At 42.4% G+C, this 21,730-nt stretch overlaps 1 protein-coding gene across 1 annotated transcript in view; it reads left to right on the top strand.

Moving 5' to 3' along the window:
* UNC5D (unc-5 netrin receptor D) overlaps positions 1 to 1,987 on the top strand; it is a gene marked incomplete at both ends in the record, with an annotated part of 87,267 nt that extends 85,280 nt beyond the window's left edge. Inside the window, 2 exons of the mRNA XM_079547365.1 lie at positions 276 to 454; positions 1,783 to 1,987. Coding sequence (XP_079403491.1) covers positions 276 to 454; positions 1,783 to 1,987 — 384 coding nt within the window. The remainder of the gene's footprint in view (positions 1 to 275; positions 455 to 1,782) is intronic.
* Between the last annotated feature and the right edge of the window lie 19,743 nt (positions 1,988 to 21,730).

Here is a 21,730-nt window from a genome sequence, read left to right as displayed (position 1 = left end):
GTTGGATGCATTCTCTGTCCACAAGCAGCCTTGGGGCAGCAGCACATATGTAGACATGTATGTATGTAGACATGCTTTGCTTGCAGGCAGATCCTTGCATAAGAGTGTACTCCCAGTACTCTGGTACTGAAGAGGCCATGCAAAACTCCTGTCTCAGTTTCTGGCTCCTGAACAGGACCATTGATGGTACTGTTTCTGCAATGGAGAGCTGCCTGCAGATCTCCAGATCAGAACCTGGTGCTGCACTAACTGCTTTGCTTTTATCTTCTGTATAGAATGAAAGAGAAACCATTGCTTTCTTTGCACATGACGACAGCAACTTCCCCGCACAGATGGGTGCAAAAGCATTTAAAATCCCATACTCCATCAGACAAAGAATCTGTGCAACATTTGACACACCCAATGCCAAAGGCAAAGACTGGCAGATGCTAGCACAGAAAAACAGCATCAGCAGGTAATGGGAAGCAATTTTGAAAGGTGAACATTTACATATGCAACAAGAATAATTTTGCTGCTATTGTGTTATGGGGTTTTTTTTTATTTGCTGGTATTAAGGATGCATAAATTGTAATTGCCTTTCTTACTCTCAAGGATGAACTGTAGTTGGTATGTTCTTTTATATACTACTAGTGACTGAAAGCAGGACCTGCCTTCCACTCTGAACCATCCCACCTGGTGTTATCCTGAGCTCAGGTTGTAAACCACCATAGTGGGTCAGTACAGCACTCAGAAATGATTGTGAACACAGCAGCTGAGCAGCTGTTGTGTGGCTGCCACCTCCAAACTGAATTATGGGTTTTATAGATTTTTTTCTAAGGAAAAAGCATATTTCAAAGAAAGTTACACTCTACTGTTAGGAGCAATAACGTTATGATTATTAAAACTGAAAGGCACTCTAAAAACTCACTCACTGCTTATTTTGCATTTCCCACTTGGCTAAAAGGAACTGGGGAAGGCATTGGACTCAAATAGTTTCTGATTGTCACCACCTCCCTAAGTACATGCCCAGGAGCACAGAGGATGAAACAAAACAGCTTCCTATTGACGAGTTGCTTTTCACAGGGTTGTCAATAAATCAAAACTGAGCCAAAGAAGAGAATGAAGTTACAGGCAGGCAGCAGTGAGTCACAGCACTGTGCTTTATCTGGCAGCGTTTGCTATGCATTGTCATGCTCTTCAATCCTGAGGAATTTTGGCTTTCTCAGGAAACTGAAGGACAGTGCAGAATAGAGATTACAATGGTTTGTGCAAGACTGAGTTTGTGACAGTTCTTTAACTTCTGATTCTCCCTTGGATGCATTTGGATGGTGCAGCATGCATTTTTATCAATCAAATTCAGAGGTAGAAAAACTGTTCTCAAGCAGTTTAAATAACTAGACATGAAATGATAAAATTTGAAGGGAAGAGCAAAAATCATGACTTCACCAACCTTCATCCAGCTGCAATCTATTAACATCATCATCATATTTCCCCCATCTATTTAAAAATAATAATCAGAAAATGGAGCACTGCCATAGCTGTAGTTCTGCTGACATCGAGGTTTCACTTGACAGGAGTGACATTCTGGCTTTAAGTCCTCATTCTGGACAGGGATCTGTTCTCTCATAGTTCTGAAACTGTCAGTTAGGAGCTTTGCTATAAGAGACTTCAAAGCTAAACTTGTACTGCACACATATGCACATATGAGCTGTTCACTAGGATTCCCTCTATTCATCCAACTACATCTTGCTGCAGGTTTCTTTACTCTAATCCGTCTGTTCCACCTTTCCTTATTCCTCTCAGGAATCTCTCCTATTTTGCCACACAAAGCAGCCCATCTGCAGTCATTCTGGACCTCTGGGAAGCCCGACACCAACACGATGGAGACCTCGATTCCCTCGCCTGTGCACTGGAGGAAATAGGAAGGACACACTCTAAAATCTCAGACATAACAGAAACTGAGATCGAGGAGCCTGACTTCAACTACAGCAGACAGAATGGACTTTAATCCTTCATTTCCATTGAAGAACCGATGGCCAGCTGACTTTCACACCTGAAAATCTCTTTGGCAGGGAGGAAATAAGGGTTTCTGCACACTGCCCAAGGAAGCAGATGCGTCTCCACAATGCCATTTTCAGTTGGAGGAGCAGAAGCAGCCCTATTAAAAATCATCTCCATAATAAGGAAAACAAGCTGTCCCTGTGCTACAGTCCTCTTTCATTTAAAATTCATGTTTCAGATTCAAAAATGAGACTGCACATCAATCATTCCCAGGGGCAGGAAGGAGCGAGGTACAGAGCTGTGCAAGGTAAATATTATGACATCCTATATTTAGGAAACAGTGATGCTAAAGAAGAATACAATGCCTACTAAAATACAATGCCTAGTGCTAAGCAGTGAGTATTTAGAGCCACTAGAGGTTAACCTCAGTGTAAGAGTTTGTGTTCTTGGGGCCCTGAGTCCCCCTGTTTCCAACTTAACTTACCTGAAAAGTGGAGGTAAATGCCATTTGCTGGCATCATGTTGACTCTGTGCATTTGCTGTAGTTTAGCTAAAGGAAAGCTGTAAAATCTGACCTTCTCCTATTCAGAGATTTGAGGAATTAATAGATTGTCTAAGTATTTAATAGACATCAGGTGTCAACCAAACAATTCTTTTTACAAAGTCATTCAATGAATGTAGCCTTGCTGCAGATTCTCCTGCCTGTTCTGATAACAAAAACAGAGCAAAGCCCTTCTCTGTGCAGTCAGTGTTTGTGAGCATGTGTGACCAATGCCCTAAAGTTCTCCATATACAGAATTTCATTAGGTACAAAACTTGTTGCTTTGGGGGTAGATTTAAACAACCAAATAAAATGCAGGAGGTTGCCAGTCCTGAACTGAAAGCTGAAGGTAAATTCAATCTGCACACCTTAATTTTGCTTTAGGTTCATACCAACACAATAACCTCCACTTATCATTACCAGAAATTAGCCTGATTTACTGTACAGCTTGCATGTTGTGCAGGAGATAGAGCAGGCTGCATTACCTTTGGTCTATTTACCCCCACATCTGGAACAGAGCTAGTGAATTCTCATCACTTTTTACCCATCTCATGCAAATATGATTCATTGCTTCAACTGAACCAAAAAAAAAAGAGAAAAGCTGTCACTGTGAGTCAGCATCGTGGCAGAACTGGTACCAAACCAAATACCACCAGTGTTCTCACTTGTACAGTGTGAGAATTACCCATAGTACTCATATTGGGCTGAGAGCAGCATGACAGGGCAGGTACTTAGTGGGGAAATCCATAATGATCCAAAATCATTTCTTCATCTGGGATCCCAGATCTGAACAGTACAATCAATGGCTGTGAATGGGACTTTGCTTGCTCTTGTTGACCTGAAGCAGCCAATTTCATGGCTTTCCCAGCTGAGCAGGCGGACTTACAAACACTTGGACTTCCCCAACCATTTTTTAAATGTTAGTATTTCACGCAGTCTGACATCAGCACTCCTGTTTGCAATGGGAACCCATAACTGCTGCAAGCGTATTTAAGACCAAGACAAAAATACCAGCTTAGCAGGCAGCAAGCTGTCACTTTTCTCAGCAGCACGTGGTTCTTTGAATTATACTTGCAGTGACTTCCATTCCTCCTCCCCAGAAACTTGTTTTGTCCAATGAAAAATATCATGAATAAAAAAATTGCCAATGACATCAATGGAAAAGCAACAGAATTTTCCTGAGCTGTGGTTGTCTGGGAAACCCACTACAGACTCTCTCCAGCAGTTAATTGTTCTCAGCATCTCCTCGGATGCAGTTTTAATTTGGTTGCTGCTTTTTCAATCTAACTCCAGTTTGCCACCCCAGCAAAGACCCAATGAATCCCCTGGCAGTGCCACAGCTTGCTGTGGTGTTCTGCAGAGCTCTGTGTTGGCTCCTGCTTCTGTTGTCCCAATCTGCTAAGCCACACACAGGGGTCAAAGCTCTGCAGAGCTCAGCCCTCACAACCTCACTCAAGAAACATGTAGTGTTTACATCCTGGACTGGAATAGAGATGTGAGAAACCATCCAGCTCTGCCTGCTTACTATTTGTGCAGCAGAGAGATGCCAGACCTGTCCAGCCTAATTTCCTCTGTGTGCACCAAACCTGCAGATGGAAGGGATCAGGGTTGATACCAAAATCCACATCCAACCCCAACTCCCATGAAGTCTGCCCTCTGAATTACGTACTGAAAAGAATGTCATTTCTTTTTTTAAAATGCTGGAACAGAAGCTGTTCTGTTTTGGGCCCGAGGTAAGATTTCAATTTTGCTTTGCTCAATAGAGAATTGTTATTCTGTTTCCTGGCTTTTGTTCAGTTATGCCAAAGCAGCTTCTTTGCTGCTGACCTTCCTTTTGTGAATCTACACTGAGAACTGACTTCTAACCTAGTATTGTTTTTGTGACCTTTAGTTGTTTAAATATTACTCTAACATTTCTAATCCATTTATCTCAGTGGAAAGGAATTTGAAATAGGAGCTGGACTTCTAGCCTACATTTCTAACTTGTATTGATCTGGCTGTACTTCTGTGCTGTATAGGATCTGCCCTACTGTATCATAGAAAACATCCTTTTAGCCTTACAGTATCTCTGATTGTGACCGGGACTGCAAGTCTAAGGAAGTGGTCTAAGAAATGAGTTCAGTATTAAAGGGCTTCTTCAGTCAGCCCACTACTGCTACCTGATAGGAGAACAGCCTCAAACCCTTCATTTCTCACCATTCACACACTCAGTATCAATCACAGAGGATGAAGATCTTGCTAGAGCATAAAACCACAAGAAACAGCTGTGAGAGTGCAGCACTCCTAGGATACAGTAAGTGACTTTGCAGTGCAAATCACTCCAGCATCATCAGAGAGGATGCAATTGCCTGAACATCCAGAAAATAAAATGGTGAGGAAAAAAAAACCCATATAGCTTAAAAGATAAGCATGAGAGGTGACAAAGAAGTGCATCATACCACAAACGTTTTCCATAGAGAGGAAATTGTTCTCCTTGATGACGCTGGTCTTAGTGGGCAGCAATCAGACAGCAAGTATTTAAGTCAGACTTCTCTGTTCCATTTTCTCCCACTCCTGGGAACTTTGCATTTCTTGTATCATAGATATCTGCTGCAGATATGGCTGTTTTCAGATGCTCCCTTTCTGTTGTTTTATGTTAGTGTCATGGGATGATATTAATAAAACTTAGCACTTTTAATTATAGAGGCTTGCACCAGTTATCCTCCCTTCTTCCTGTGTTGTCCCAGTTTTAGAGAGAGAAATGTTAACATTCAGGGGGAAATGTCTCTGCTGCCATTTAACAAGGCAGCTACAAATGGATTTTGTTACCATTAACGGCAAGGCAGTACAACAGGAGATGTTAAGTGCTGCTTTAATTTCTCTATTTCACATTAAAACACAGCTTTTCTCCCCCCCAAAGGCTGCTGCAAGGATGCTCTGCAATACAATATTCGCTCAGAATAAGTTAGAATTAGTATGTAAATTTTATATAAATAGATATGTTGACAAGGATCTGCAATCTTAACATTCCAGGAGCATATTTTTTAACATCCATGTTACATTTTTTTCTGAGAACTGTGTTTCTATGATTTGACCCCAAACCCAGCTGTGTAAAGGAGCTCCCAATGCAGGCTTAGGGACCAGAAATCCAAATCTGATTCTTTTCCTCTGTTTTATAAATTATGACCTTTGAAAAATAACTCAGAAGCCTCCTTGCAAACCAAAAGGCAGCAGGGAGAACTGCAGTGCTGTTCACTGGAGGTCCCACCGAGCTGCCATGGTGACACAGCCTTGCTCTATTTTCCATCTTCCCAAAGGCTCCCAGATAGTTCTGTGCTGTGACCCCTTTCAGACTCATATGTTTTAAAATTACTTTAAACAATTTTTTTTTTTCCACCAAAGTGACACACTGCACAGCTTTTGCCAGAACTACAGTATCACAAAGCTGATATTCCAGCTTTGCAACACTGCTTTTGCAGCCCCATAGTTTACATAAAGAGACATTAAGCCACAAAGAAAAGAGCCTTAATCCGTGAGTTTACCTTCTAACTTCATTTACTACAGCAAATGCCATAAACCCACCATGCACTCCTACAAAAATGTTACAAAATGCCCCAGTAACAGATGGAAAGATATCAGTGCTATTCTCTTACAGCACAGAGAAGTATTGCTCTTATTATTTTTATCCCTGGCAACAGCTGCTCCCCCCAAGGCCTTGCAGGCAATGAGCGCAAGGAAGGGCTCCTGGCCAGCCCCCCCCCCTTAGCACTGCCCTGCAATCCATTCCTTTCATGCCACTTGAATGACAGTTCTATGAGTAGGTTTTAAAACCTTCAGTAACATTCCAGCTCTTATTTCCCACTAGAAAAAGTATCATGTGTGGATACAGCAAAACAAAAACAAGCCACAAACTGTTGGGGCAATTGTCATCATCCTCGGGGTATGAGCCTATGAAATACAGACCTGAAGCAAAGGACTGCATTCCATCTCAGATTAACTGAACCAAAACAGGGAACCATATCCTCCTCATCCTTAACAACTGTGAATGAACTGCAGGTTTGTCCTTCCAGCCTTTACTATGCTGAGCTGTACAGGGGAAACCCTCGCACCTAACACAGCAGTAGAGATGGTTGATGCCATTGGCCAAGAATTTCTTTCATGGTAAACCTGCTGAAAAAGTGTTTTCTGTGAGTCGTTCATCTGTGATATGTGCTGGGGAAATTATTCCCTTGGCACTGTTCCTGCTTGGGGAGAGGCTGGCGGCTGTTCCACAGCAGTGTGTAAAATGCACAGATATCCTCTCCTGCACAGATAATCATTGCCTAGCTAAAATTGCCAAGAACATCCATGGCTCCTGGATGAACACAGGACTGTAAGCAGTGGGAGTATAGCACAGGTATATAAGAACTGCAGCAGCAACAACAAAAACCCTCAATTCACTGGCAAAGACCACAAACCATTTTCTGATATCACAGCCTCGTCCTTCTCTCTCTCTCATTACCAATACTAACATATACAGTACCAAAAAATCTCTTTTCCACCATGGACAAATAGAACAACCTCCCTAAGACTAAAGGGCCACTCACAGAATCACTGGATAGTACCAGTGCCCACAAAGCAGACGACAGAACCAATGTTTCACTCTTTGCTGCAGGAGAAAACCCTCTTGGAATCCACCTTCACTGTTCTGTCCAAAAGTAAAACAAGTGTTTAGGAATTTGACACTATATTTTTTGTATTAGAGGTGAATAGTACAAACTTTACTAGTGCTTCTTGTCTGGGGCTCGGGTGGGTAGGGGTGTCTTGTAATTTTCAAGCTATTGCAAAGCTGCTTTTAAATAAGCTGTTGAGTTGTGTTGACTAACTGGTTTGTGCTTTACAAGGGAATCCAGGTGAGCTGGGGTTCAATGGGCAGCCTCCTTGCCTTACAGGGTAACTAGAGCTGAAGTCACTTGTGAAAAATGTAGCCAAGGGATAGGGAGATTAGACAGCCCATCCCTGATCTGTAATGTAGTGTCCTGTAATTAATGAGATTAGCCACTCACCTACTGTAGAACCGTGGTTTCGTCAGCAGCTGCTTAGTTTGTTTGCCCCGGTGTGATAACCTTGGTTGAGAATGTACTTCTGCAGATTTCAGATGTCAACCCCCCCAACTCCCCCGTGTTATCTGGTCTCTGTATATAAATCTTATTGTCTAATCCCAAAAGGAAACGTGTAGCACAATAGGAAGTTAAGGGTGCTGTGCACCAAGCCTGGTGTAAGTTTTTTTCTAATCCAGCAGGAGGGGGATGACATGGATCTAACAACAGGTGTGCCTGATACAGAGAACAGGAGAGATTCCTAACAAATCCTCACTTAGAACTGCCTGAAGCTTTGTTTTTGCAGTTTAAAATCTTAAGACCTGGTAATTCCCTTACTGAAATGTGGAATGTTACCGTAACAGCAGTGATTGCATTTGCAAACAGTTCTTTCAGTTTCCCCTATTCGCACACTCAAGTTATTGGGGGGAGGGAGGAATATTTTTTACATCCATTCTTTCCCCTTTCAATCTGAAGAGCAGACAGATACCATTACTGACCCTCAGACATCTCCCAACACATCAGTAAGCAGAACACAGTGCCTTGCTGGGCATGCAGCATCCATCTACCTGTATATATTTGGGAACAACCAGCTACCATCACACAACTCATGACTGCAGAAACGCAGCTGCCTCCTCCCACCTCCGGCTCAAATTCATCCCCACTGATCTCAGTTTGTAAGTGGGTACAAGAACTTCAAAAGTTTGTTAATTTGGAGGAGGCAGGACAGAATGCTGGTCAGTCTGTGGAGGCAGATAAACGACCAGAGCTAAGCAAACATTTTCCATGCGTTTCCAACTTCCAAAATTACTGACCAGCCTTTTGGCAAAACGGGGCAGATACTTTAACCCAAACACACACTATCATAAATATATACATAAATAATAATATTCCTCTGTAACGAGACCCCTTTTCTCTTCTGCTCCCCCATTTTTGCAACAAACAGGTTCTGAAATGTTGGCTTTTGCTCAGTCTGCTGAGCGTTCTTCCCTCCCCCACTTCTCCCCATGGTTTAAGTGTGTTTAGGACTGAAAAAGGAGCAGAGGTTTGAATGCTTTCTTTAGTATGAAGCTGAAGGAATAAGAAAGAGACAGAAAACATTAAATAAAAAGCATGGCCTTGGCTTCATACCACACTTTCTGTGCCTTGTTCTATCGATGTAAATTCTGAATGTTGTACAGTAAAATACTTGGGAAAGACTCCTAGGAAAAGGCTGCACTGGCTTCTTTTTTCAGCACATGTACATATATAAATATATATACATATATATATTTGGTAATGCCAAACAGCTGTGTTATATTGTACTGAAGAAGTAATAATGGACAGTTTGGATGTTTTATGTAGAGTTTGCAGAAATTGTATGGCTATGGCCTTTTGGAAATAAATGTACAGACATAAATTACTGCATATCAGTTATTTATGAATAAAGAGTCTTTTACTGATATCTCAGATGACAGTCCGAGTGGCACATTGATTTCTATGTTAAAACAAGATCTTCTGACATGAGAGCATCACTGCTTTGTTAAGTGAGCTTTGTATGGAAGTTTGTGATGGAAAGCTGTATATTGTGCACCACTGCCCAGAAACCCTGCAGGAAATGCAACCAGAACTGAAGTTTACCCTCTGCTGCCAGCATTGAACCAATTCAGGAATATCTTTTTGCTTTCACACCCATCTGAGCTCCAACCCAAACAATGCAAATTACATTCTAACTTAAAACTGGTACATTTGTGCACACACAGCTAAAGAAGGCACTGCAGCAGATTATCTTAAATCACACATTCTAATCTAGGACAAGGAAGTTTTTGTCCTTAGCACTGCAAAACCAACATCTATGCTGTTTTGTGCAGGATAGGAGAACCTGCCCAGGCTGACCTCCAAAATACAGATGCTCCTCTTTGTTTTTCTCAACAAGTGGCTGTGCCTCCAATCCCATCTCACTGCAATGAGTTCTCATCCATTTATTATGCAAATGTTATCTTTTGGTTTGTAACACCCTGCACTGAGAAGCACCAGCTGATAACTCGTTTCTCAGTTAATCCTCCCTACACAGAGTCATAGAGTCAGAATGGCCCAGGTTGGAAGGAATCTCAAGGATCACAAATCTCCAACCCCCTGCCACATGTAGGGCCACCAATCTCCACATTTAATACCAGACCAGGGCCCCATCCAACCTGGCCTTGAACACCTCCAGGGATGGACGGGGCATCACAGCCTCTCTGGGCAGCTGTTCCAGCACCTCACTGCTCTCACAGCAAAGAACCACCCCCTGACATCCAACCTCAATCTTCCCTCCTCAACATCAAACCATTTCCCCTTGTCCTGCTGTCATCTCCCCTTTCAAAGAGTTGATTCCCCTCCTGTTTGTAGGCTGCCTTTAGGTACTGAAAGGCTCCAATGAGGTCACCCCACAGCCTTCTTTTCTCCAGGCTGAACGATCCCAGCTCCCTCAGCCTGTCTTCATAAAGGCTCATAACTTTAGATCTCTTAGAAGACTGGAAATAGCTGGAAAACAGAGCGCTGGGTCCTGCCAGCAGAAAACCTCAGACAGAGCCACCACGACCTCTGCATTTCTGTGCACTGCCAGCTTCAACTGTCTCAGCAATGAGGATACCTCCTTACAATCCTTACTGCAGTCACTGTAACCAGATGCTGTGTTTCATAAAGTCAGAAAGGAGAAACAAAACTTTCAGCTTTCCGTTTGGCACAATATACACCTCTTTTCTGGATTGATTGGATCCACTCTCCAGATACAGCTGCCACATTAATGCATGCAATTAAGCATCATCTACAAATACATTAGCCTGACAAAATGAGAACGTGGAGAGGGCAAAAACATTAAGTGCAGTGTTATAAAAGATATCATTACTACATATTTATTATCATGGGATGCTAGGACAAGCTTTTATAAATCAAGACACATTTCAAACATTCCATCACAGTCGTTTCAGTTATCCCCTGGGACAGCCTACACCATACAATGTAATGGTCACCTTTTATAAAAAATACATCTCTCCTATTAACTGCCTTAGACATTCATTGTAAAATTACTCAAGATCAATTGTGTTTGCAGAGAAATAATGTACGTTGCTGCAAGGAGTTCCTCATAGCATCCAAAGCCTTTTCCCATTTCAACTTCCACATAGAAAGAAAGGCTTTCTTCAAGAGAGCTCTGCAGGTACCTTTTGTTCACAATTAAATCCAGTGCCTACTGCACCTTGAAAGCATGGTTCTCAGGGCATAATAGAAACTCTGCTTCTCGTATCTTCATTTTCTAATGAGGTTGAAAATTTAGTTAGTTACACCAGGACCCACAGGGTCAATAACAGACACGCTTGGTTTGATGGAGCTGAAACTCCCAAACTCATTGTTAAACAACCCATGAAAAGAAGACCTGGGTTATTGAACAGAACAACATGAGACACATGAGGTGTTTCATCCAAAATGAACCAATGGAGGGAGAAGGAACAAGAATACAAGGCATCAACTGTTGTGTGTTCCCAAAGCACTGCCCCTACATTTTACAAATGAAACTTGAGTGCCGAACATTGAATCCTGGCTGGAGGCAGCAATCCAAAAATACTCCTATCTGTCTCTCCTACCTGTACCGTGCCTGGACATCTTCCCTCTGCTTGCTTACTCTTTTCCCCCACATCCCCCAACCCCTCCCTCCATCTGCACCTACAGCACAAAGCCCACTGTGCAGAGCCCAAGGGAGCATTGAATCTGGTAGAGAGAGTCCTTATATACACACACACACACACACACACACATCTTCATATTTCTGCAAGAAGTGGTTTCTTCAGACACTGTGCAAATGCAAGCACTCCCCTGTTGCTTCCAGACAAAGCCAGATTAGCAAAGAACCTCACTGTTACTGGGTAAATCTGTTATCAGACTGAAACTAATTCCTACTTTTCTGAACAGCCAGCTTGTGAACCCAGCACGAGAGTCACCATCTCCCACCTGCCAGAGTCCGGAGGTAATCTTAACTGATTGAGTTAAATAATTACTCTCATTCACCCTCATCTTGTACATATGTGGGGATTTTTTTGTAGGACTAGAGCTTATTAAAACATGTCCTACTCACAGATACCTGTTTGGAACACGGAATGGATGTCAGCTCACAAGCTCAACTATAAAAACATTGATGTGTCTCTACAAGCAAGGTGACACTGCTGGAACATCACACCTACCACTGGAAGAAGCTGGAGGTCTGAACTGAAATGCAAACACCCAACAACTGTGGCTTCCTTTTGCTTTTCATGCCCTCCTACAGAACAAAGGCTATTTGGGGGGGGTAAGCATACAATATAAGGAGCATCAGGCCTTCTAACAAACAGGAGCTCCCCCCAGGAGTGGGAGCACACTTCAGCTCAACACACACCATGTATGGTTGCCTCCCATTCAGTCCTGTTCTGTCTCAGAACTGGGAACAAGAACAGAACCTGCAAGGAGCAGCGCAGAGACCTGAATGGGTCACAGTGACATCACCTCTCCTCAGAGCCCTCCACACAGAGCAGAAGATGCTCTCACAGCACTGACGAAGCTCATACAGAACCCACGTCAGGAGGAGCAGCTTTTGCTGCTAGATAGAGGATAGAGGAAAGGAAAAAAAAAAAAAAGAAAACTGGGAGAGAAGTGGATTCTCTCCCTGCATGTTTTTGTTTAGTTTTAAGGCCATTTGGCTGCTTACTCAAATCCTCAAACCCTTCTGTTGCGACAGGAGGCAGCCACGGAGAGAACTGCTGGTGACAAACATCATGGGCTGATTGAAACTGAATGGAATAAATCCCAATCTGTCCTCTGCTGAGCAGCCTTGTGCTTTTGGGTGGGTTGGTTACATCCCCCCTCTTCTACTGGTGAGATGTTTGACGTTATGGAGTCAGGGTTCCCTCTAATATTTACCTCAACTTCAAGGCTATCTTCCCATATTATGTTTTTGTTCTTTTGCCCAGTTTTAATTAAAACTTTTAGGAACTTTGTGCTTTTGGAAGCACCACTGCCCCAGAAATCCAGAGAGCTGTCCCTCACTTCTCATTCATGCCCATTACAAGCATCACTTCGCAGAATTAACGAGGAGGGTGGATGAATGGTAACTAAGTGACATGAGTGCAGCAGCTAAGAAATTCTCACAATAGGGGGAAAGAAAGTAACACTGCTTTGTGGCATTATATAAGAATAAAACATTTACTGAGCTCTTCTAGTCTTACTCCATCAGTGTAAGGAGAGCGTGAGCTCTGCTCTGCCTGCAGTCACCACGTTTCTGTTCCGTGCTCACAGAGGCTGTGCACTGGGAAGCGTACGGGTATCACACATTTTGCCTTGGGATGCAGATACAAACTGCACCAAAAATCCCTGGGATATGCAGGATGACAGCATTTTAATCCCTCTTTAGTGGAGAACCAGCTCATTAAATCTCAACATGAAGGTTATTTTATTATGAAGTGACAGATCTGGAGATTTACTTCCCCATTCCTCACCTGCCTTCTCCCCACTGCTTATTCCTTTGTATTGGTTAATGGCCTTTCTCTCGCTATATAATCCTGTCAGGAGTGCAAAGATCTCTCTCAGGACGGCTCATTTGGTGTAAATCACTCAGCCTGTGCTGCTGACAGGAGAAAGCCAACATGCCACGGCTGATGCAAAGAAGGAGTTCTGTCCTACACTCTGGTAATTGTCACTGCATGATAAGTAAGTGCAAGATTTAATAAGGTCATAAAATGGAATGGCAAGAGCTGGTGTGAAAGGTAGTTTTTTTTCATTAACATTGTGAAAACCTGGATTCGGAGGGACAATAAATTAGAGCAGTTGAGCAGAAATGACCTATTTGATTATTCAGTGCTTTGCAGCATCCCAGTGAAAGCAGAAAGGGCTGCTGCCATCACAACAGAAGTAAATACCTCTGCAAGCGTTAAAACCATTATTCCCTATGGCACAAAGCTGCCCTTAGTGATGTCAAGAAGTAGAATCATACTCTGCATTATTAAGCAAGCTCAGTTTTTGCAACTAGGTTAGAGTTTTGAATGTAATATAATTAATGACTCACAGAGGACCAGACCTGGGGTTCTATTTGGTGAATACACCCCTATGATCAGACAGCCCCCAGGTCTGTAAGTGGCCAGGAGGTGACACACAGGAAGCACCATAGCAAATGATTCAAGGTTAACATCTCTAAACCTTTTACAAAAGCCTCATATAGGAATTTCTGGACAGCTCCAAAATAAAACACAAAAATATTTCTCCATTAAAACACTCCTTCCAGATAAACCTGCACTCCAGAAGAATTCACTGACTGCAGCACTGGGCCCAACACCCACACGTGGAGGGAGTCCTCTCCAGCAGCTCTCCTCTCTGCTGCTCCATAACACAAATCTCCATCAGTTGTAAGCATTACAGTGCCCTCTCAGATGCCCCCAACTCCTGTCCTCGCAAGGCTTTGAAGGCTGCATTGCTTTTCCTTTCAAGTCAAAAACCCAAACAGCACGAAGAGTCAGTGGAGCACAGCCCAGATTGAAGGCATCTGAGGACACCACCATGGAAAAACGTGGCACAGTGCCCACCGTAGCAGTTGTGAAAGCAGAAAAGAGCAGCGATCACCCAGAAAACAGAGATGCTGCAGTCCCCTATCGAGTCAAAGAGCAAGCAAAAGGGAAGAGGCAAAGCAATGCCACAGCCACTGAGCTACACGGATCCATCTGACACAGAATCTGGTGACCACACAGAATCCTGGGCCCATCACTGCCTGCAGGAGGAACATTCAGCTCTGGGTACCAATGTGGTACCTCAATAATGTGGTACCTCAATAATGTGGTTCAACAGCTATTAAGAGTCTGAGAAGGCTATCGAAGTGCTGTGTGTAATTAGAGGCAGTAAGCACTGCACGTGATTTGAAGGGTGACACAAATTCTCAAGTCCATGGTATTAAGAGCATCCACAGCTTCCTTGCATTCCTTCCTTAATTTTATACTTCATTCTATAATGCTGCCCTAACATTGCAATAATGCTGCCCTAACATTGCAATAATGCTGCCCTGTTGACAGGGACATCACAGAAACAGGAGCCCAATGTGCAGCACAGCACAGCGCTCACCAACAGCCCTGAGGTGTGCACTGCATCCAGGTCTTCCCCAGAGATGCATCATTGAAACACACCAACAATTCTTCTCACATTTGAGAGTTATGGGGACAAGCAGCTATTGAAAAACCTGACTTTTTTGAGGTGCTAATTAAAAGCTGAGGTTTTTGAGTAACATCATCCTGTTTGTGGGTGATGAGCGCTTTTGTAAGCCGAGCCCTGAGTTTCTTTATCCCTATTTCATGTAGAGGCATTCAGGCAAACAGCAGTGAGCAGGGAGAAGCAGAGACCCCGGTTTTATGGAAACACCAATACCATTAAAATTCAAAGGAAGGAAAGTACATTAAGCCTAGGCTTGATTTACAAACTTTTCTAGGAAGCAACGGTTGTTTAAACAAGGTGTTATGATCAAACTAATTTATGGGGCTGTAATACAGAGTCGTGAAACCTCTGTGCTTAATATTTATGGGAAAGAGAACTTAACAGTTTTGCTGCATACAAATTCAATTAAAATGTGACTTAGAAAAAAGGTGCTGTGTTTTCTCCTTGCATTTTGTCCTCCACTAATTACTCTTCCTGCTCAAAGCCCTCTGCCATCTAACACTCTTGGAGAAAGATCTTTGCAAATATCAGCCTCATTAAAACCCTGCAGAACAGAGATTACAGATGTGTACCAAAAAACGAGTGATGGGCTTTTAAAAAAAAAAAAAAAAAAAAAAAAAAAGAATTTTCCATTATATTTCTGGGAGCAGAAGTAACACGTGGAACAGAATGTCATTTTTCTGGATGAGTGAATGAGCCGTCATAAAATATCCCAGACAACTGTGCACCGTCTTACCCCTCCTTATTTTAATCCTACAGTACATGGTGCTATTATGCATGCAAAAAAGTAATGAGGCAGGCAAAGGTTATTGCTAGGGACACTTCTGGGATGAGGAGGGGGTGCCAATGCAGGAGACTAACCTCAGGCTATCTGAAATTGAAATTTTGGGATAAATTAATAACTCAACGTGAGACCAGACGGTAATGCTGTCTGTCTCCCGCAGGGCTGAAAATGTCTTTTGGCATTAATAATAATAATAAAAAAAAAAAGAGGAGGTGTTACCTGTGAGGACATACAGGGAGGCAGAGTAGCTGTGCTGATGCCACAGAAGAGCAGGAGGGGGGAAAATAAATGGAAAGAGACAGTGCTCTTCCTTACTGCTGACAAGCCAAGTGAACGCTCCCTGCTGGCTGTGGGGAAGTGGCAAGCAGCAGTCAGTAATTCCTCTCATTCTTCCCAATGCTTTCAGGATTTTTTTTCCTCACCATTAACGAGGGAAATTGCCTCATTATTCTCATTATTATTCATAACAGCGCCAGAAATTTTCTGAGGTAATTTACAGAGCAGATAAAAAAAAAAGCTACTCCCAGAGTTGAAGGGTTTACAGTGCAATTTGCACATGCAGCTCCAGGTCAGACTAAAACAGCGCCTCTGAAGATGGACGAGGAAAGATGAAGGTGAGAGCAATAAAATTACACTGTTTGGTGTTTCTACATGCAAACCAGGTGCAACATTTGGATGAAGTGGTGATACCTGAACAGCCAGGAGAAAGGGATGGGGAGGGAACAAGCAAACGGAAGGGGAGAAGCAAACTATTGCAAAACAACATGAAGAAATAACAGCATATTATGGAACCACAGCAATCTGCAAAACCTTTTGTGTTCGACCACAACCCTCTGTGTGGTCAGAGAGCTGGGATAACAGCACACAGACAGCAGCAAAGAGAGATCAACAACAACAGCAAAACCAAAACTTGGCCTAGGGTTGGTTTGGCCCTGCATTTCTTAAAAGGGAAAGAAAGGAAAATTAGAAATGAAAATAACTCATAGGAAACATCAGGAAGATAAGGCACTGTTTCTCCCAGAACCATCTACCAGAGCTGTCTGAATGTGCTTGTACTGCTTGGATGTGACTTCATATGAGCCTCTGAGTCATGGCCAAAGCAGGGGATAGGATTTCTATTACAGACAGCGATGCTCTTTACAGCACTGATGTTGGCTGTGCATTTCAGCATCAGTAAGCAGCCTGTGGCTGCCTTTAGTACAGTATGTGTGCACGGCCTCTGAAGTCTCATTATTCTATTAGGCTTTAATGGCATTCATAGGTTGTTTGGGATTAATGAGGCAAAAGTCCTCAATCAAGAAGCAATTTAAGAGTACACTGCTAATTCCACAGAGTTCTGTAAATGAACTAATTCAATACAAGCTGACCTTTTTATTTTGGGGAATGATTGGTGTCTGTATTTTCCCTGAGCAGAGCTCTTAAGCAGCGATTTGGAAGGGCACTTCTGGCCCAGTGACTGAAATCAATCACGTTCCAGGTGTTGTGAACACTCAATTCTGGAGCAATACACTTCCTTAAGAACTGTGCAGGTCATCCCACTGATGTGAGGATTATGGCAGTGTCTACCTGGCTAAGTAAGGAACATGGTCCCTTCAGAGGGACACAATGAAAGGAAGAACAACCCAACGGATTCATTTCTCAGTCATTCTATGACTTTTCAGAATAAAATCACTGTGGAACATTTCTTTCTTAGCATTTACAGATCTCACCCTATTGCAGCAGCATACAGACTCCTTCCCTTTTCATTATGCTTTGAGATGAGGTAATGGCAAGCCCATTAAGTCATACAAGTCACAATACAAGACAGAATAGCAGAAGGCATTTGGATCAGCACAACGCATCAAAAAATGAAAATTCATCATTAAAAATAAAAAATCAGATAATCTGTACCCTACATCTGCAATAAAAAAAAGAATTAAGAAATAGCATGAGTTCAGAAATAAATTTGCAGTGCATCCATCCCCACATGAAGGGGAGAACCAAGCAAAAGAGCATTATAAACCCCTAGAAGGACTGCTGTTAAACAGCTTAGGAAGGAAATAGTTTTGTCTAATCTGAAATGGCTCTTTCATTCTCTCTCTTTCTCATTTAATTAAGATGAGATCTGTTGAAATAATGGCAAACCAACGTTTGTGCCAGTTGCCAAGAACACAAGGCACATTATTGCTTTGTTCACATTTAGTTTTCCTCACAATAGTGGTGAGGTTCTGAAATAACAAACACAATTAGTGCTTTTCCTTTCATTTTATTTTCTGAATGTGATAAAACTTTACAGCTATTCATTATTCTGTTAGCAGACAGTTGCTAATTCCACTCTAAATTAACGTAGTCATGCTGCAGACTGTGTTTTATATTGCAGCTTATTTGGCTTTCTTCTTCCACTCCTTACACATTGATTCCAGCACTCTTTGTGAACGCTGCCACTTAAGTAAGAAAAAAAACAGTAGTAACTGAAGATATGCACTTCTACCTACAGACAAGCATCTGCCATTACACCTTCTTTTATTTAGCAACCCGAATGCCAAAGCTTAAGTGTGGACAGAGCAGCTTTTTGGGCTCTCTACCAACGCACAGCAGCTGCAAATGCTGCTCCCTGAGGCCCAGAGGAAAACCAGGAGCATTCAGTGCCCTGCATTGCTGAAGAGGTGCGATGGGAAGAGCAAAAGATGTCTTTGGTGATGGCCTTTGTGTTCAACTCTGTCTCTGTGCTCCTTATCAAACCTGCTGAAATATCTGACATGTGCTGTTGATGCCCTTCCTGAGAACAGAAATAGTAATACCTCAATGCCAAACAGTGAGTTGTAGCTGAGCACTTCACTCAATTGCCTCCTAAACAGGAAAAAACAACCTCCTACTTCAAGGCATGCTATCTACTGGATTAGAAGACAAAGGCATGAGATTGCATTGTTTAAATGACAAACGCTTTCACGTGAATTTTACCAGTAAATTAAACCTTCAATCAGATGTAAAATCCCATCACAAATAGGAGTTAATGCACCAAAATAGTCGCTGTGGGCAAAGCAGTTGCTGCGGCCATTTATCTGCTGATAACAACTCTTAGCATCACAACTGGGAGCTCTAAAGGCACATCTGTGCAGCAGCTCTGTCCCAAACTTCCCTTCCTTCCCTCACTTCCAAGCATGGCACCCAACGTCCAACAGATCCACCAGTTCCTGCTGCTGCTGCACATAGAAGCCTACAGCTGGGGATGGCTGCACCAACAAGCTACCATCTCTGGTTAAATTGAACAGATTTTCACAGGAAAAGAACAGAATCCTGTGCAAAACATCAAACACAAAGAGAAAAGCAGCTTCAAGTGCAGTACTCATACTACAGCATTGGTTTTCCCAGTGGGTGATTAAGTGTAGTTCACTTTTTGGTATTTATTTGCCTCTCAAGCATTTTCTGGTGCTGAATCCCATAGGCAGTTTGTATTTAATCTGTGGGAGCCAGTGGACAAAAAAAACATTTTTAAATAACGGAGGAGATTTTTAAAGCTATTATGTATAATTTTTTTTTCCTTTTTACAAAGCAAAATGCATTTAATGTCATGCTTCGGGGCCAAGAGATTGTGAGCTAGAACAGGAAGAATTGTTGACCTATCCCATTACACACATTTACACAGCTGGACTAAGCTTTCAGAGACTCATGAAGAAAATGCACTGCAACTGGGACTCAAAATACATGATTTCATTCACTTGTTCCCAGCTATGTTCTTTCAGAAGCCTTTATTAGACTCAACAACAGCCTCTTGCAAGGCACAGTCAGATCACATTACTACTCCTTGAAGACTTATCTAATGAAACAGACACATCTTCTGTTTTCATTCTACATTTTTACTTTAATTATACACATTGTCCGTTATGAAACCTTGCCATGTTGTCACAAGTGGCCTCTGAGGCTGAACTCTGCCTTGTCAAGATAGCTTTATCATTCATAAATATTTCAGCGAGAACCCAAGACTGCTTATGAAAGATTGATTTCTTACAGTTCACTGACCCTTCCGTTGAGGCCTTTTATTAAAATTAGAGTAAACTCATCCTGGAAATCTGAGAATTGTTAATATTACAGGCTGCTAAAACAGAGTTCCCCCATGGAAAAGCGATGCACTAACGACTAAAAGTGATACATTGCTCTAGAAATTAATGGCAATCAACACAATTTAAACACCTCTGTTTGATTCTGAATGTGAAAATTAATATCTTTAATGGACTTTAAATTAAATCGAGCAGGTTCAGTACTTTGGAGGCCTCTAGTCCAAATTTGGCTATGGAGTATTGAAGAGCAACTCTAGTTCAACGTTTGGGCACCCAGGAGGTTTGGCAAGATTATCAGCTGCTACTTTTTGTGCTGTGCGTTCCCCATTTATATTGCTAGAAAAATGTATTTCTGCCACAGCATCATTGAATCAGCCACAGATCAGCAGTGCAAGCAGATCCCCTTTAAGATCACAGACTGGTTTGGGTTGGAAGGGACCTTAAGGAACATTTTCATTCCAATCCCTTACCATAGACACCATTTAATCATGCTGCCCAGAGCTCCATCCAACTTGGCCAAGATCCAACTTAAAAGTGGTTTCTGTTCCTATCCAGTGCCTCACGTATCTCAGTATTTTGAGTTACTTTCCTTCTGGTTGGTTTATTGTGCTATTTAGGTGAATATACACAGATTACTTCGTGTGACTGATGGAGCACCTGGAACATGACAGCATTGCTGTGGGTAGAGTTCCAGAGCTGCTTCCCTGCATAGGAGGGCGTGCTGTTACGATGGTACACAATCAGCACAATACCAGTAAGGTCATTAAGGGCCTGGATGTGAGGAAAGGATCATACATGCTGCAAAATGGCTTAGCTCATTCAGCTTCATGAATCAGCACGTTCTCTCAAGATGCAGAACAGTTGGCAAAAGTGAGTTTGCTGCTGTTGCCTTTGCTGACAGCATTCTGCTGTAATCTTGGCAGCAGTGCAAAAGTAACAAATTGCATCCGCTTATTTCTGCTGTTGTCTTTAAGGCAGCTGCAGACTGTAATTTAAACCTGGCTTGTCTTCTCCCTGCATGCACATTTGAGCACACCCATGCAAATTTTGGTTACTTGCAACAGCCTTTACCACTGTAAAATACGTCCTGGATGTCATGCCAGATCAAAGAGATTCCCTCAAGCCACCCACAAAGAAAACTAGCAACTGTTGAACAGATACCAATCTCAAAGCCTGCTCTATTTTCCTCTACGACTTGCAAAGCAGAGACTTTAAACCTATCATTTTAATTAATTCAATTCAATGGTTATAAAAAAAAAAAAAAAACCACACTGCCCTTCCTACCAGTCACTAAAAGCAGCCTCACTCAGAGATGTGACTTTGAGCTCAAGTCTAAAGGCTACACCTGAAATGAAAGAGAACAAGAACATGGTGACATACGTTCAATCTGTCATTGAGAAGGTTAGGTGTTGGGGAGAATCCAGAAAGGACAACCAAGGTCACAGAATAGCAGAGAAATTTAGAATAACCTTAAAATTCATGAGCTAAACTCTTGATCCTGGGGGAAATGAACTTGGGTCAAGTTAAAGAAAGGGGAATAACATCATGACTGCACGAGAGCCTTGTTGCAGTGACTGTCAATGAAGTAGACAGACCCGATCCAAGGAAACTATACCAGACCCATTTCCCACAGACTAATTTAGCACAAGCCATCAGCCACCTGTGACAGAACAAGTCATACATAAGCAATTGGACCAGATTCTAGCTGGTGAATAACAGGAAAAATAACCCTACAGCAGCCATTGACCAAACCTTTCTTTTGCTCTGGGTCCCTCTCTATGTTGCCCATTGATGAGCTCATTTTGTAGTCATGAGGAAAAACCACCCAAAACACACAGGGGGAGTTGGTTTGTAGGTTTTTGTGGGTTTTGTTTATTTTTTTAAGCCTTTTCCCAAAGTAACAAGTAGTTGACAGCCATTTAAATATTCAGCAGCACCAGCATTCTGCCATTTAGGCTGACTGCATTGCTACACTGCAGGCTCCATTCGTCTCTTAGATTTCCCAGTAGAAATAACACAAGCCTGGTGTGAATGGAACATTTGTGATATGCAAACTTCTTCCTGCTGTTCACAAATAGAAACCTGAATGTGATCAGCAGCTCACTGCCTCCTCATTTCTCCAAGTGGTGGTTGTTTCCTTGCCTTCACAGAG

The sequence above is a fragment of the Tetrao urogallus genome (assembly GCF_951394365.1).
Source record: "Tetrao urogallus genome assembly, chromosome: 27".
Taxonomy (NCBI): Eukaryota; Metazoa; Chordata; class Aves; order Galliformes; family Phasianidae; genus Tetrao; species Tetrao urogallus.
This window is presented reverse-complemented; position numbering and strand designations above follow the sequence as displayed.